This window comes from Ceratotherium simum, chromosome 39 (genome assembly GCF_057802395.1).
Source record: "Ceratotherium simum simum isolate JZ-2026a chromosome 39, ASM5780239v1, whole genome shotgun sequence".
Classification (NCBI taxonomy): domain Eukaryota; kingdom Metazoa; phylum Chordata; class Mammalia; order Perissodactyla; family Rhinocerotidae; genus Ceratotherium; species Ceratotherium simum.
The window spans coordinates 13,980,878-13,998,791 of NC_141938.1; the positions used below are offsets into that span (position 1 = coordinate 13,980,878).

General features: G+C 60.8%; 1 protein-coding gene across 1 annotated transcript in view; it reads right to left on the minus strand.

The window, feature by feature from the left end:
• NFIC (nuclear factor I C) overlaps nucleotides 1-5,364 on the minus strand; it is a 55,326-nt gene extending 49,962 nt beyond the window's left edge. The window contains exon 1 of the mRNA XM_087425760.1: nucleotides 5,313-5,364. Coding sequence (XP_087281886.1) covers nucleotides 5,313-5,315 — 3 coding nt within the window. The 5' untranslated portion in view covers nucleotides 5,316-5,364. The remainder of the gene's footprint in view (nucleotides 1-5,312) is intronic.
• Nucleotides 5,365-17,914: the final 12,550 nt, after the last annotated feature.

Here is a 17,914-nt window from a genome sequence, read left to right on the forward strand (position 1 = left end):
TCCCCCCAGTGGCTCTCCCCTCCCACTTCTCCGCATCCAACTTTCAAAGAAACGAGGGAAAAAAAGAGCGCGAGCCAGGAAGGAAAGCCGCTTCTCCCCCCCCACCCCCCGACCGTGCTCATGATCCCCCATCACCGCGATGAGCGCGCATCTCCAGCCGCCCCGGTCCCCCCGTTGGGGACCACCGCGCCGCGCGCACCCCACCGCAGCCAGGGTCCGGGGGGGAGGGGGAGGGGGCGTTGTTGCTGGACATTTGGGGGCCGGAGGTCGATTTTTAAGACCCCCCTAACCCGCCCCGAGCTGGCCGGGAAGTTGGAGACACGAGCCAAGTGGGGGGGGGGTGGGGGGGTGAAGAAGTGACGTGTGCAGAGGCCGGGCGAGCGCGTGTCTTTCCCCTTAAAGATGTAGGACCCCGGTACAGGGCAGGAGAGGGGTCCCACGGCACCCGCTCCCCCGAACAGGGGCTGCGGTTCCCCGCTGAGAGGGGCTTGGCTACAACCAGAAGGGCCCAGCTACCCCGGGAGCTCCCGGGAATCTGCTCTCTCCTGTGCCAGCACCAAAGGGGAACTGGGGAGGGGCACTTTGGCCTCCCCCATATATCTCCCCAGCACCCCAGGAGGGTGGTAACCAGGCGGCACCTCACGCTGCCCAGATAAACCGCTGCAGCCTCTTCTCCGGTATTTAGGAAATCCGACTGACCCCAGCGGTGTGTCCATTTCACGGATTTGGAAACTGAGGCACCCTGAGTGGCTTGGAGCCCGGCCATTTGGCCCCAGAGCCCACATTCTTAAAGCTCCCTTGTTCCCCCTCTAGAATAACGAGGCACAGACCTGCCTCCCGCAGGCAGCCCCAAGGGCACCCGATGACCGCGGCCTCAACCCTCCCCCGTTCCCTCCCTGAATCCTCCCAGCCAGCTCAGAGGCCTCACAGCTCTACTCCCACCTCGCAGGCCAGGCGATGAGGACCCTCGCCTCCGCCCCTCCTGTCCTCCCCCGGAAAGCGGACTAACAGGGCCCGCCCCATGGGGTCGGTCGGCAGCTCCAAGACAATGACCCTTAGCAGAGCCTCGACCTCCCGTTGAGTGTGCCCCAGACATTCTTAGAAAGCTTGGCCATTCTGACTGGTCTCTCTGAGCATCCTGAGGCCGAATGATACCCATTTCCAGGGGCACGGAAGATGCCAGCAATCCAGTCATTCCCCCGTGTTACAGCGGAGGAAACTGAGGCCCAGAGGCCGGGAAGCCACTGGCCCAGGGCCCCGGGGCTGTGGCTGACGGTTATGCAAACAGTGCTCAGCACATCCTGAGGGCTTCGCAAATGGTTAAGAACCCCACTGGGCAGCTGTGGGGGGCATTTAAAACCCCCCTGGACGAATGGGGGAGGCAGCGTCCAGGAACCCAAATCCCAACACCCAGCAACGTGAAGCAAGATTTTATTATTTAAAAAAGTCACGAACACGTAGAGGGCACAGTCCCCAATTCACAGATATTTCAAATCAAAGTTGGCTTCAGAGCATTCCCCCCGGTGGCAGCGACCGCTGGGCTGCCCCCTGACTCTGCCCCGCCTACGACCTTCAGGGTGAAGTTTGGGGAGTACAGACTGCCCCTCTGGGACCTCGGTTTCCACATCTGTAAAATGGCCACGGGGGATGCATCTCGGAAGGCTGGGGAGATCAGAGTCCCCGAGGTTACGTGTGTGAAGACTGTTAATATATTAGTGGTGGTGGACGGTAGAACCTTCTGCGTGCTATTCTAGTTTGGGCAGGAGGTGCCCCTGTCGTGCACACAGTAGGTCCACAGCTGGCCAGCGGTGCGGCAACGTGGCAGCCTGGGTCTAGGTCTCCCCCAGCCAGCAGCTCAACCTCCCTGTGCCTCAGTTTCCCCTTGTGTGAAATGACACTGTGATGGTTCCTCCCCTCTGGGTTGTTGTGGGGAACCAGCAAATGCTCAGAGACCTTAGAACACTGCCAGGCACACAGTGGCTTCTTAACCAAGCAGTTGGTGGATGTGGACCTGTGCGTGTGAGGGCGCAGAAGGGGGTCGCATGATTTAGCTCCTGGCTTTGGAGCACAATTAGGCATTTGTTAAAAAATAAAAATGCACTCTGCCCATAACTCACTCAGGCTTCTCTGTAACTGTCCCAGATACAGATGCACAAGCGTGTTGACTGTCATCCTATAACAGTAATGTCAACAATTGGGAGCCGGTCCCCGTGTCTATCACTGGGGGGGCCAGTTCAGCAATGCAGACACAGCACAGGCTGGAATATTACACAGCTCCGAAAAAGGACGGGGGCTCCCATCTGCAGATGTCTCCAAGAGACAGGCAGGGGCAAAGCGAGCTGGAGGCCGGGGTCTGCCCCCCTCCTCCTCCGTGCCAGTTGTGACAACCACAAATGTCCCCAGACATCGCCCAGTGTCCCCTGGGGCAGACCCACCCCCGGCTGAGAATCCCCGTAGACTCAGCAAGTCAATTCAAGACCTCATTTGGGATTTTTAAAAAAAGAACAAACATGGATCCTTTATAAGAATGTATTTCTGCTCCATGTGCAGTGGCTCAGACAAAGCTGGATGTGAACAGTGGGGTCCCCCCGGGGTCGGGGTGATGAGGAAGGTTTGATTTTCACTCTGGACATCTCTTAACCCTCCTTAGATGCTCATGAACGGCTTGTGTAATTAAAAAGTAAATTTTTACACAGTGAGTGGAGTTCACAGAGCTGCTCAGGCAGGGAAGGTAAGTCCACAGCTGCCATCCCCAGAGAACGGAGGACACAGCCCAGGGCCAGGTCTGTGAGTGCGTGGCGTGACAGGGCCACCCCTCCTCCGCCCTGGCGCGGGGTCCTGTGTGATCCCATTTTACAGATGAGAAACTGAGGCTCTAGAGGGGATGTGAAGGTCCTCGGTCTTGAGGAGTAAAGGTGGGGTATGACACTAGGGCTGGCACAGACACACACAAGACAGAGACACAGACACAACACACACACAATAACACAGGATACACCACATCCTTGCTCCTCCCACGGCCGTGCCCATCAACTCCCCCCAGAGCTGGGGTCTCTGCTGTCCCAGCCCCGCAGGGACACGGCTGGGACATGGAGGTGGGGGGAGGGCGGGAGGGGGTTGTCCCCTCCCGGTCCCACAAACACAGGTGCCGGTCTGTGAGTGTGTCTGTGTATCTGTGTCCGCGTGCGGGTCTGTGTGGGGTTGTGTGTGCGCCTGTGTGTGCACGGAGTTATGTACACGTGTGGCTGTGGACGGCGTGCCCTGAGGGCGTGTCCCACCGTGCCCCAGGCGACAAGTGGGACGGTAAGGACGGAGCGGAGCGTTGTGGAGGGCAGGCCAGGTGTCTGACCGCAGGATTGGAGGGGCCTGGGGGGGGGCGGTTCAGGAGCACATGACTCTGTGTGGTGTGTGTACGTATCCCCGTGTGGATGTGGGTCCCTGCTTCCTCCAGAACAGCCCCCCGCAAATGGCACGCAGGTTTAAAGTAAAAAGCAGACACTTGCGCCTGCGCCTAGGGCTTGTATATTTAGAAAATTATACAAAGGCCCAGGGGTGGGGGGAGCGGTGGGGATTCCCCTGGGGGGTGAGTGGGGGAGCAAGCAACACCGCGCGCCCCGCCTGGCTAAGCGCTGGGAGGCACGACTCGGGGGGCGCCTCCCAGCAGAGGGGGTGAGGGGGTCTCCTGGGCCCCGACCCAGCCCCCGAGCGCCTCTAACTACCCATCCCTCCGGACCTCCCCTGCGGGGGAGTCGGGGACCCCCGCCGCCCCGCCCCCCTCGGGGCAGGTCCCCGCGCACGCGCAGCCCCTGGCGGGAGACGTCGCCGCCACCGAGCGCTCGCGTCCCGGCGCCACCTCGCGCCCGAACCTCAAGCCGGGACCACTTGAGGACCCCGAGGCGGGGGGACGTGGGGGGGACAGGGCCGGGGTGCGATGAGGGGACAGAGCTTTGGCAAGGTAGAGGAAGCATCCGCCACCACCCACCCCAGCAACCCCGGTTACAGGAAAAAAAAAAACTGGGGGGAGGGGGGCGAGGGGAGAGGGTGTAGACCCATCCCCAGGAATAGTCAGTCAGCGCCAGTCACCGGCACTCAGCGACAGCCAACTGTCCCCTGGGACGCAGCCACACGACACAGTTCCCCAATCCCCGGCAACCCCCTAACTGCCACACACTCACACAGGGACACCACACGGTCACCCAGGGGCATCGCGGCCCCCGGGGATACACGACCCAGCTTCACAACACCGCCCCACAGGGACATATGGCACGGCGCCCAGTTACCCAAAGACACGCGCACCGTCCCACAGCCGCACAATGCTCTCAGCCACACGCAACACAACACACACGGCCACGTGGATGCGCAGACACACACAGACGTAAAGCAGAAAACCCGATGCCACGGGACCCACGGACCCACGGAGCGGGATGGGACCCCCAGACGCAAGGCCCCGCGAACGCACCCCCGGATTCTCGTGCTGACCCGTTTGGGGAGCAAGGAGCCCCCAAACGCACCCCTCAAGTGCGGATGCTACCCATGCCCGCGGACCGGACACGGAACCCTCGAGTGCAGCCACCGACGCGCGGGGCCTGGGGCGCGCCAGGCCGAGACCTGGTGACCCCTCGGGGCTGGGCCCCCTGGTGACCCCGCGTGCGCCGCGGCGGGGCCGGGGTCGGCCCGGGGGCGGGGCGAGGGCAGGCCCGGTGGCTGCCCCTGCGCGGCGCCGAGCGCGGCCGCCCGCCCGGCTCCAAGTTCAAGGCGCCCGGCGGCGGCCGCTGCGCGCTCTCCGCCCCTCTCCGCAGCGGCCATTTTCCGCTAGCTGGCGCGCCGCGCTCGCCCGGCCCGGGGCACCCCGCGGGGGCCGCCGCGCCCCCGCCCCGCACGGCCCGCCGCGCGCCCCCTCTCCGGCCCCGGCTCCCCCGCGGGCTGCGCGCTCGGGGGTCGTGCGCCCCGGGCCGCGCCCTCCCTCCCTCCCTCCTCCGGCCCGGCCAGGGAGGGGGCGGGGGCCCGGCCTCGGGGTGGGGGGACCCTCTCCCGGGAGCCCCGCCCTCCCCGCCAACTCCGCGGCGCCCGCGAGGGGCCCCCCACTTGGGGTCCCCCGCCGCGCGCCAGCTCCGCCCCCAGCCGCGGGGGGGGGCGATCGGCGGGCGGGGGTCCCGCGGCGACGGGCGGGCGAGGGGGGGGTCCCCGCCTCGAGCCCCTCCCTCAGGCGGCCCCCGCCCCCTGCCCCCCCAGACCTTGCAACTTTCGCCCGGAGCCCACGCACCACCCCAAAAACTCCCCGGGCGAAAACGAAAGTGGGGGCGGCGACGTACCATGGCGCTGCTGCGAGGAGGCGAGGCCGGCGCCGGAGCGAGCGCGCTCGGTCCCCGGCGAGGGGGGGCCGGAGGCGGCGGGAGGAGGCGGCGAGGGAGGGCGCGCGGGGGAGGGAGCGAGCGCGCGAGGGAGGGGGCGCGCCGCGCCCGCCCCCCCGGCCCGCAGGACCCTCCCCTCGGCCCGCCCTCCCCCCGGCCCCGCGCGCCGCCCGCGCCTCAGGCCGCTCCGCGCCCCGGCCCGGGCTGCGGCGGCTCCGGCTGCGCCTCCATCCCCGGCCCGGCCCGCGCGAGGGGAGGCCGGGCGAGCGGCGGCGGCGGGTCGTGGGGCCCGGGGCGGGCTGGCTGCGGAGCGAACGGATCCACCTTCGCCGCGGCGCGCGCGCGCTCACACACACACACACACACACACACGCAGGCGGCTCGGGGACACTCGCGGCCCGGGCCTCCTGGACTCCGACACGGACACACAACGCACACCGTGCGCGCAGACCCACACCCTCGGCGCCTGCAGCGTGGCACAGACACACACGGCCTGCGGGGTCACCCAGACGCGCGGGGACCCGCGCTCACAGCCGCTGGGGCGTCTCGGACACACGCCTCCTGCAGGGTGCCACAAACACAGACTCACACTCACGGCCTGCGGGTGTCACCCAGACAGACACACGGGAACCTACATGCTCACAGCCTGCGGGGTGTCACCCAGACACCCACAGCCTCCACGCTGTCACATACGCAGGCACAGCCTGCAGGGTGTCACCCAGACGCTCACACAGATTGCCAATCATAGAAAGACACTCCAGACCTCGGGGGGACCCACACCCCCAGCCCCAGGACCCCCTCCCCCAGGCTGTCGCGCCAGCCACCCCGGCCCGTAAGTGCAGGTGTGCCGGATACACAGTCACAAACACGCACAGCGGGGAGACGGGACAGATGGGGACACAGACAGAGACTGGACACCGAGGGCGACAGACCTGGGGGGCGGGGGTCCCCTGGGGATCCCGCAGGGGCTCCAGGCGGGGCGGGGGGCGGGGAGAGCGCGCAGCGGCTCCCTAGGTGGGGGGAGCGGGCGCCCCCTGCCCGGGTCGGGATTAATGGCGAGGCCTCTGCGGCGGGGGAGGGGCCGGCCGGGGAGGGTCAGCGCCCCCGCCCCTGCCCCGCGGGCCGCTGCGGGCTGGGACGCGGTGCCGCAGCGCCCCCCCGCCCCCAGCGCTCTCCCGCAGTCCCCCCTCCGCCGGCCGCCGCAGAGTAGGCGCCGCCCCCTTCCCCCCTCCCAGGCTCTGCGTCTGGCGCAGTGGGGGGACGAGGGGAGGGGGGCTTGCCCGGACCTGGGGGTGGAGGGGATCCTGTTGTGTCCTCTGTCTGGGTTTCCCCTGCCTGCGACCCCAGTTCCCCCCACTGGGGCTCCAGGAGTTCACGGACCCCTTTGGGGAAGTGTTCCCCACTGCCCCAGGGAGGACGCCAGGGTTTACCGTGGGAGCAGGCAGCACCCCAGGAGGAGAATCAGGCCTTGGCCCGCCCTTCCGGAGCCACGGCTGACTCTGGAGGCTTCTGGAAGTTGATTCTGTGCTTCTGGGTGCGATGCTGGGCAGCCAGGGGCTGGGAAGTCTGAGGCAAACGGGGGTGACAACAGCCCTGCCTTTAGTAGGTGTCCATAAGTAGGGGCTCCATGTAGCCAACATCTCAGCCACCCCGGAGCATCACCCTGGGACCCCGAGGTTTTCTCTTTCATCTGACCATTCCTCTCCCCACTTTCCAGAAGAGAAAAGCAAGGCTCAGAGGGGAATTCATCATCCCAGGGTCAACCAGCATGTCAGAAGCTCTAGAACCCAGATCCTAATGCCTTCTCCAGGATGCTCTGCTGGGGGAGGGGGAAGGTTCTCGAGGCGGCCTCTGGCCCACGCCCCTGAAGCCAAAGGAAGCAGGGTGGGTACTCCAGCTCTGGCCCCAGCGAGGGAAGGGTTAAGGGGATAGAGACCCCATCTCTCTCAGCTCATCTCTAATCTGCCTGATAATTCCCAGCTCAATCCTCTGCCCCTCCCCGCCTCAGGGGATTAGGTACCCGGGAGGGGAGGGGAGGGGAGGGGAGGGGTTGATAGCAGCCGGGCAGGGATTGGGGTCCAGAGCCCAGTACGAGGGGGGCACAGAAGCAGCCCCCCACCCATCATTTTCCACATGAGCCTATGCAGTTACCCCTCACAGCAGTCCTATGGGGTGTGTGCTGTGACCTCCATCCGCCTCTCACGGATGAGGAAACCGAGGCTCAGAGAGGTTTAGACACCTGCCCAAGGTCACCCAGCTGGTAAGCGATGATGGTCTGGAGGACGCCTTCCTGACAGTGAATGTCTTCATTGTAGCTTCTTTTGCCATCCGAGTAGGCTGAGACCTAAATCATCCAGTCTTGCTTCCTTTTTGCTTAAAAGTTCTTCCTTCCATCTATCTCTTCCCTCTCCCGTTTTGCTGTACTCAGCAAGAAGAAACCAGGCTGCACGTCTGACTCTTGGGTGGAAATTCCCCTCCGCTGAATATCCAGCTGCATCACTGACAAGTTCTGCTTTCCGTAGAACGAGGGGACACCGCTAAGTTTCTGCCACTCTAGAACAAGAATCCCTTTCTTCCAGAGGTGTTGGCCTGCAGCCTTCCACTCTAGAACATTCCTAAGAGACAGACTGATTAGCAAACATATAAAAAAAATATCCGGCCTTGCAGAGACCAAAGAAAGGTAACAAACAATACGAATGTACCACACTCTGGCACTCTTCAAAGTGGGTAAAGATTTTTTAAATTGATAAAACCCGGTGCTGGTGAGGATGTGGTAAAACAGGCATTTTCATAAATTGCTTGGAGGCGAATGTGGTATGAAGGGGAAAGCAATTCGGCATGCACAGTGAGGCCTTAGACAAGTTCAGACCTTTGGCCCACCTTCCAGGAGTCTGTCCTGAGCTTGGGAAAAGGTATGTGTGCCCCTAAATAGGTTCCTTGCCAGATGCTTGTGAAAATTGCTATAAATCACTGTTTCTCAACCTTTTTTTCCCCATTATTGCTGTTTTAGATGTTTTTTCCTAATCACTCCTCATGAAATTTTAATTCCCAGATATACTGCCTGTTTATTTCTATACTGTATGTATGTCTGTGTTTTGTACATTAAAAGAGTAAGATTTTTTTCACCCCCCCAAGAACCAATTTTTGCCCCTGTTGAGAATGCATGCTATAAATAATGGTCCAGCCTCCTGATGAAAGTGATATGGTCCTTTAAAAAGAATGAGGTTCCTATAAGAAAAAGACAACTCCTCAAAAGAAAAATGTGCAAAAAGCATGAACAGGTGTATTGTGAATGATGAAACGTGGGTGGCCAATAAGTTCATGAAGAGAGGTCCAGCCTCTTTAGGGATCAAGGAAATGTATGACAAGGCCACAACGGGACCCCAATTTACCCCTCTGTCATTGCCCCAAATTAAAAATGTCCAACAAGACGAAAGGTCGGGGAGGCTGCGGGTACACTGGGCTCGTCCACACTGCAACCACTTTGGAAAACAGGCTGACGTTAATCACAACACTGAACATTCATGTGCCACATAACATAGCCTTTCCTCGCCCAGATACCTGTGCATGAGAAACCCTGGCTTACAGCCCCAGGGACATGCCCTGAATGTTCCACACTGCTCTGTGAAGAAGGCAAAAACCCAGAAACGATGCAAACCTCCATCGCTGAGAGAATGGAGAAATGCGCTGTGGGAAATTCACCCAACGGCATATTAATCAGCAGCCACAGCGGTGTTCTCGGCCCCAGGCACACAGTACGGATGGACTTAGCAACATTACACTGAGGGGACCAGGAAGCTCCCAGATACGACACACAGCATGAGACCCTCCTTATGAGTGTACAGTAACTATGATGAAGCAATGTTTTGGGGGAATGTCTACTTGAGATACAATTATTTTCAAGCGAGGAAAGCACATATCCCAGACTCAGGAGTAAGATTAACTTTGGCGGGGGAGGAGCCCAGAGAGAGGGATGGGGGAGAAGCGTTCTTGGATGCTGGTTATTGCGAAAGTTCTGTCTATCCTGGTGGTGTCGACTCGGTGGCTGTTTAGTCTGTTAGCGAACTTTTAAATTTCCTACTAAATGGAACCATGATGGGAGTAGGTCGTGAGTCAGACTGGGATTAAACTCAGTCCAGCATCGAAAGCCCCAGTAAATAGCTAAATCACTAAAAATAAGAATATGCCGGGAGTAGACCATCAGCTCCATGTTGGGGGGTGGGGGGGGTCTGTCTGTTTTGTTTACGGCTGCATCTGACACTGAGGACCTTGCCTGGCACATAGTAGGTCTTCAATGCATGTTTGTTGAATGAATGAAAGTTTCAGAGGGACCAAAGACCTTGTAAATCCCATTTTTAAAACAAATCACATATATATATATGTTTGTGTATATACATGCATTAAATATGTATTATGTATTATATATACATATATAAAATTTATCTATAAAATGTATATGTATTAAATATGTAGTATGTATTATATATTATATAATGCATATTTATATTTTATAAAATGTCTATTTATATGTTATGTTATATTTAAATATGCATCTCAGATATGTAAATATGCATATTGAGTATGTGCACATGCATGTTAAATATGTAAATATGAGTGTTGAATATGCAACTATGCATGTTGAACATGTAGATATGCGTGGTCAATATGTAAGTACGCATGTTAATATGTAAATAGGCATATTTAAAGGAATCACGCACACGCACGCACACCAGCGTCCCTCAGCCACAGCGCGGGTATGAACTAATCCCCAAGGCACTTTGTTATGGAGGGGAAATTGAAAAAAGGAAACCGAAATCGGTGAATGATAAAGACACCCTTCCAACACTTAGGTAAGAAAAGCATAAACAAAGTCACGCAGTATCAGAGCTGCAGGTATCCACACCTCTGGGGCAGGAGTGTGCTCAACCCCATTTTGCAGGTGTGGGAACTGAGGCCCGAGAGACAGTTACTCCCTAACGACCCGCAGTTATTCCTTGCAGCCCAGAAGTGACACAGACTGTGGATGGGCCTGGCTGCGTGTCCGTCACGTTCTTTTGTGTCTGGCTTCCTTCACCCAACGATTTCGAGGTTCCTCCACGTTGTCCTGGGTACCAAGAGTTCCTGCCTTTTTGTGGCTGGCTGGTATTCCCTTGTCTGGATATGTGAGCATCTGTGTACCCACTCACTTGCTGTGGACGTCCGGGTTGCTGCCCCTTGTGGGCTGTTACATATGGAGCTGCTACGAGCCCCTGCACACAAGCCTTCGTGTGAACGTGGTGCCAGAGAAATGCTCGCGATGCCACGTTTACAGGGGAACCAACAGCACATGACTTTTGCACAAACCGCACATTTAATAACAATACCAGGCACGCCTGTAGCAAGCTCATTTTGTACCCAGCAAACTTTTTCTGTAAAGAGCCAGAGAATAAGTATTTGCAGAGTGGCAGGCCAGACGGTCTCTGTCACCTCCTCAGCTCTGCCCTTGTGACTCAAAAGCTGCCAGAGATGGTATGTCAACGAATGGGCGTGGCCGTGTGCCAATAAAACTTTATTTACAAACGCTGAACTGTGAATTTCACGTAGTTTTCATGTGTCGCAAAATATTCTTCTTTTGATTGCTTCCAACCATTTAAAAGTGTACAAAGAATTCTTAGGGGCTGGCCCGGTGGTGTAGTGGTTAAGTTCATACTCTCCGCTTCGGCGGCCCAGGGTTCGTGGGTTCAGATCCCGGGTGCAGACCTACGCACAGATCATCAAGCCATGCTGTGGCAGCGTCCCACTTACAAAATAGAGGAAGTTGGGCACAGATGTTAGCTCAGGGCCGATCTTCCTCAGCAAAAAAAAAAAAAAAGGTACAAACAATTCTTAGCTCATGGGCTGAACAAAAAAATCTGGCCCCTGGATTATAGTCTGCTGATCCTTGTGTTAAATCATTGCCACGGATCCACGTGGACGATACTGACGTCATTCCCATCGTCCAGATGAGGAAGTTGAGGCACAGAGAGGTTGAGGGAGTTCCCTGCGGCCACACAGCCAGTTTGTGGCAAGCCTGGGGTTTGAAGCCGGCAGCCTGGCTCCCGAGGCCCAAGGGCAGGAAGAAAAAGCGTGGCGAGGAGGGAACAGACCAGGAGGATGGAGGTCACAATCGCAACACGGTTGGCCGATTTTTTTTTTTTTTTTTGCTATTTTTCTCTCCTTTTCAATATTCCTGCAGGAGGTGTTATTATAATCGGGGGCGGGGCTCCAGACTTCCGAACAGAAGGCACTGTCCCCACTTTTGCAGGACTGTCTCAGCCTTCCGATGCTCCCTCTGCAGAGCATCATCCAGAGCCGTGGGCGGTTAGCAACAGTGGGTGTCATTATGCCCATTTTATAGACGAGGAAACTGAGGCCCACGGGCGGCCCCAAAGCCCTAATAACAGCTTCCATTGTGTAGGCAGCCTCTCCAGCCATTATCCCATTTGACGCACGAACAGCCCTGGGGGCAGCCAGGGGGACCCTTGGGAGCTGGTTCACTCCTGGAAGAGGCAGGCCCAGAGAAGGCGATGACGTGCCCGGGGTCACACAGCCGTGTGAGCAGGTGTGCTGGGGTCGTGCCCCCCCCCCCCGAGGGCTCCGGGACCAGGCGGGAAGTTCCCGGAGCCCAGAGGGAGCCGAGGACCAGCTTAGACGAGTCCAGTGGGCTGCTCTCGATCACTAACCTTTTAACGCCATCTTTTTAAGAATCACAACGAATGCAGAAAATGCACAACACACAAGATACCGCGTTTGAAGAAAGACAGGATGGGTATCACTGATTCTTTTGGCCTCGGCCCTGTAGGTCCAGGGGATGGAAGGCAGATCTGAGGTGGCCTAGGGGGGATCCAGAGAGGGATAGGAAGGGCATTCTAGGCGGAGGGAACAGCCTGTGCAAAGGTGTGGAGGCCTCAAAGCCTGGGGAGGCACGGGTGGGAGATGGGGCTGCAGCAGCCGGGGCGGGGGGCCTCGAGGGCCGCCTCCTGGCCTTCGAGGGGCCCCCCCATTGCCTGCAAGACGCAGGGATGTGGGTGGACGAGGAGAATGTCCATCCTCGTTCGCGCCACCCCAGCCCTGGCTGCCGGGAGCGCGGCCGGGAGTGTGGTTTTCAGGGTGAGCCCGGCCCGGACTTGGCTCCAATCCCTTCTTCCTGCCAACAGGCTCTCTCCTCCTTTTGATTCTGTTGGAAAAAAAACAAAACAAAACCTCCCCCTCCCCCCCGCCGCTGCCGGGAGGAATCTGACATGGCAGCGGGCCCAGCTCTCCGCCCTCCCCCTCGCCATCCTCTGCCAAGCGCTACGTGGCCGAACCAGGGGACCCTTCGAGAAGGGCCCTCCCCGCCCCGGGCGCAGGGGCACGGGGGAGCTCCCTGCCTCGGTTTCCCCTCGGGGGGGCCAGCAGGGCCGCTCCGGGGACCCCGGCCCCCGCCAGGGCTCAGCTCCACAGCCCCCCCACCCCTCAGCCGGAGACCATCTGTTCCCTGGAAACCTCAGCACTGGGGTTTTGTTGGCAAAGAGATTCTGGAGCCACAGGGCAGGGAGCCTGGGCCCGGAATGGAGGAGGAGAGGGCCGGTCCAGGCCGCAGCCCCCCCCGATGGTCCCAGCTGGGCTTCTGCGCGGGGTGGGGGGCCAGACCCCTACACATGTCTGCACACACCCCCAGGGACCGTCTCCTCCGTTCCCCGGGAAACAGGCTGGGCGACTTCTGATGTTGGCCAGAACCGGGGCCGCCAACTGCTTAGCAAGGGCCCACCAGGCCACAGACACACACCCGGCCGCCGCCTCTGTTGTCCCCTCCCCTAATTCAGAAAGAAACTCATGAAGTGGCTGTCAGGATGACCAGGGAACCAAAGGCTGCTGGAGGGGGTGGCTGCTCTCTGGGCAGCACGTGGGGGGCCCTGTCTAGACTTTCCAGACGCTGGGGGACCCCTGCCTGGTCCTCCTTCTGCTCCTCCTCCTCCCTCTCTGGGCCCAGTGAACCCCTGGGGTTCCCCTAGGGCTGGGGGAGGACACAGGAAGGGGCACAGAGACGGAGCTGGAATGCTGAGGGGAGAATAAAGTTAATTACAGCCATCCTTCGTGAATTCACTCATCAACATTTATTGAGCACCTGCTGTATACCAGGTGCTGTACTGGGCACTGAGGGTGCAGCAGGGAAGGAGAAAGTCAACATTCCTGCCCTCATGGAGCTGCTGACCCAGCAGGGGAGATGGGGGTGAGCAAGATGCAGAAGTGGAGTGGACAGGGTGTGGGGTGGTGGTGAGTATTACCGGGAAAAATAAAGCTAGGGAGAGGCTGGGAGGGGGAAGTGGGGGTCAGGCTTGGAGGTTTAAGGAGCTGAGAGCAGAAGGAAGTGAAGGAAGAGCCATGTGGGTGTCTGGGGGAAGGTGTTCCAGGCAGAGGCACAGCCCATGCAAAGGCCCTGGGGCAGGACCGGGCCTGGTGTGTTGGAGGAACAGCAAGGAGGAGCCTGTGTGGCTGGAACAGAGGGAGCGAAGGGGAGAGAGGGAGGAGGGAGGGAGGGAGGGGACAGGGCAGGTCATGCAGGGCCTGGGGGGCCGCAGGGAGGACGTGGGCTTCTCCCCCGAGGAGGGGGAGCCCTGGAGGGCTGTGGGCAGAGGAGGGCGGGCCTGACTCAGGGGCTCACAGGCGCCCTCTGGTGGCCACTGTGGGGAGGACAGACCATGGGGATCAGGAGCTGGGGACCAGGTGGGAGGGGACTGTGCTGGGCCAGGTGGAGGACCAGAGGGAACAGAGGAGATGAAGGCTGTGTACCTACTGTGTGCCAGCCACCTCGCTGGAACCTGTCTTTACGTCCCATCCGCTCCCCAGGTGGGTACCATCACTCCCCCTGTTGATGGAGGAAGAGATGACAGCCCAGAGCCGGAAAGGGTCTCACCCCCAACCCTCCAGGCTTTACGTAGCACTCACATCTCCCCACTGTCTAAAGCCCTCCATGCCTCCCTATTGCCCTCAGGATGACAAAGCCCTCCACAGGAGCCCCAAGACCCTCCCCTCCTCCCTCTCGCCACATGGGCCTCCTCGCTGTTCCTCTGACACGCCAGGCCCGGTCCTGCCCCAGGGCCTTTGCACAGGCTGCGCCCCCTGCCTGGAACGCTCTCCAATGCACCTTTTCCTCTCTATCTGCCTTGCTCATCTTTACATCCTCGGTAAACGTTTAATGAACGACTTATCGAACTCTTAAGCATCATTCTGGCTCTGACCAGGGCACGTATCTGACCAGGGAGCCCCCTTAGTGCCCCCACATTAGGAAGCACCAGCAGAGGGGCATCTGTAAGGGTCCAAAGAGCTGGATTTGGGGTGGGGGGAGCTAAGGGACCGCCTCCCACCTTTCACTGGGCCAATGGGCCGTGCCTGGGGGCGTGGCCTGTCTCAGTGGGGCATTCTCATTGGCCAGGACGTACCCAGCCAGCTCCTGATTGGCGCGGGCGGCAGGGCGGCTCTAACCGGGCCCTGCGCCCCCGGGTCCTGGCGCCCGCTCTCAGCCGCGCTCTTGCCCGGCGGGCCCGCGGGCCGAGGCGGTGGCACTGCCCGGGCACGCAGGCATGCCACCCTCCGATGTTGCAACCCGGCCTGCCCTGGGCTCCGCCCCCTGCCAGTTCCTGGAACCGGGGCCTGCCCGTGGGTGTGGACTGCCCACCCTCCTGGGTGGATCCAGAGGGGCCGCTCCACCCGGGTGCTGGGTGGCCCTCTCCAAGCCCTCCTCCGCTAAAGGGCATCTCTGAGGTCGCCGAGCTAAGGAGGCCAGAGAGCAGGGGTCCTCAAGGGGGCGGTTCTGTCCCCAGGGGACACTGGGCCACGTCTGGGGACACCTGTGGCTGTCACACTGGGGGTGCACCTGGCATGGAGTGGGTGGGGCCAGGGATGCTGCTCAGCCCCCCACAGCGCCCAGGACGGTCCCCCAGAGAGTGACCCGGCCCCCGTGTCCACACTCCCATGGGAGAGAAACTGTAGACCTCCAGCCGTTGGAAACTGGCAAACATTTTGTGCGAGAAAGGGGCTGCCTGATCATTATTGTTATTTACTCAACAAGGGTTTATTGGCCTGCTGCCGCGGGCCAGGCCCTTACAGGGCGGGCTGCGTTTATCCTCGTGACAGCTTCCGGAGGTGGGGACAATGACAGCCCGGCAGGTCTACTGTGCACCTGCCTTGTGCCTCCTCCCCGTGAGAGTCCATCTCGCGACCCCCTGGCGCGGCCACCTCTCCTCACCCCATTTCACAGATGGGCAAACTGAGGCACCAGCCTAGGAGCCCACACTGAGGCTGAAGCCACCTCGGGCTGCCCCCACCTCGCGGCCCGGTCCTGCCCGGGGCTCTGTGCTCTGCCCGGTGACCGCAGGCTGCCCCAGGCTCGATGGGAGCGCACAGTAGGCTCTCCTGCGGTCCAGCCCCCCGTGTCCTGCCGGGGACGGAGAGCCGCCTGTTCACCCACCCGGAGGCCTGCTCCCAGCGCTCACAACTGGCGTCTGTTCTCACTAGTTAGCCTGGGCTCAGGTGGTTGCCAAGTGCATTGGGTGGCGCCGGTATGCGGTGTAGACAGACCCACTTGTATCATAATAGAAATATCAATAGCCAATATCGACGAGAGGCTGCTGGATGCCAGACCCTGTGCTTAATCCTTTACACACAAACTCACGGATCTTCAAAGCCGCCCTCTGAGAGGGGTAGCACTGTGCCCGTTTTACAGATGGGGAAACTGAGACCCACAGAGGCACCGGGCTGTCCCAGGGCTCTGCGGCCCCATGCAACATGCAGATTGGCACCTGGGCCTGGCAGGGCACCAAGGTGGGCCCCAATGCCACACTTAGAGACTGCTGCCCATGTGTCGGCCGAGTTGGGGCCCCCAACCCTCCCAGAAGGTGGGAGGAACTCCTGTCAACACGCTCAAGGTGAGGCTTGGGGCTTCTCGGTGCTCATCCCTGGGCCCTCCAAACAGCAAGAGAGACTGCAGCTAGACACTTGGTAGCACTTCCCGGGTTTGGAGCTCCATGGAGCAGGAAAGTTACCCCATTTTTCTCCCCCTCTGGACACATTTCACACCCTTGAAAGTGCAGTAGAGCCAAGAGCGGGCAAGTGATGACCCTTTGGGAGGAGGCAGGAGACGGCAGCCCGGGAAGATGTGGCCACACGCCCACGGCAGCGGGACCGACTCCCAGCCGGCCGGGAGCTGGCGCCCTGAGTTCCTTGACATTCTCCAGATGTCTGGAGCCGGGCTGAGCCGGGTTGGAATCTGGTTTTGCTACTGTCTTGCCGTGCGACTCTGGGCAGAGGCCCGGGGGTGGCGTGGAGCCTGGCACGTTTGGGGACAGCGAGAAGGCCGTGGAGCGTGGCGGCTGGAGTTAAGCGCGGACCTCCGCGGGGTGACGGGGAAGGCCTCCGCCCTGCCCGTCGGCCGGCGGGCCTGGCGCGGGCGCCTGGGTGTGGGCACGGCCCTGCCTGGAATCTTGGAGCTGCCCACACACGCTGGGCGCAGGCCCAGCCTCCACTCACGTCCCTCTGGCATCTCTCCCTTCAGATGGGGAAACTGAGGCCGGAGGGTGCCAGCATCCCACGGGGCGGGAGCTGCTGAAAGATCCGGGGCATGGGGACCCCGCCTCCGTGTCCCCCATCGCTGCCCAGCTCGGGCTCTTCCCGGGCTGAGCCTCTCCCATCATCCAGTGGGAACTCGGACAAGTTGCCTCTGTGCCCTGTGCCTCAGTTTCCCCGTCTGTAAAATGGGCACAGGCATACGATGATCATGCTGTCAGTGTTTGCCGGCTGCCCTGCTGGCTGGAGGAGAGCCCCGCGGACCCCTCGTGTCCCCCACGTCCCCTTCCAGGCCAGGGCTGGGTCTCCTCAGCCCCGGCCCCTGCCAGCTGCTCTGACGAGTGGGCCGAATCGCAGGTTGGTTTCCCTTCTGACAGTTGGGGGCGACTCCTACTTCTGTCCATCTAAGCAGGGGGCTCCTTGGCCTTTGCTCGTTGCCCTCTGACCTCCAGCTGCCTGCAGGAGGCAGCCGGCAAGCAATGTCCCCAGCCGAGGGGCAGAAGGGAGCCTGGCGACAGCCACCAGCAGCCCAAGGACCATCCCGGTGGGTGTGCGCTGGGGGGGGGGTGCCTTCTCTGGGGAGGGAGCCTGGGGGGGAGGGACAGGACCCCCTTCTGCCGCTGCGGCCCGGGCTGGGGGGCGGGGAGCGGGCGGCTGGTCCCCAAAGTGGGTCGCTAACGGCAGGAAGTCGGTTACAGAGGGTGAGAGTCGTTGGCACGGCGATTTCCGGCTGTGCTGCCGGGTTGTGCAAAGGGGCAGAGCGGGGAGGCGGGCACCCCGACATCGCCGCCCCCCGGGGCCGTCTGGCAGAGGAGGGAAGTGGGGGCTCAGAGCAGGACGGCTGCCAGCTTGACGCCACCGGCGTGGCCTGAATCCGCTCACCCCGCGTCTCCATCTCCCCCAACCTCCCCTCCGCTGGGCACCAGGCAGCTGGCCTGGCCTCTCAACCCCCAGCCCTGCCCCTGACTCACCCATGACCCCAGCCTCAGTTTACCCATCTG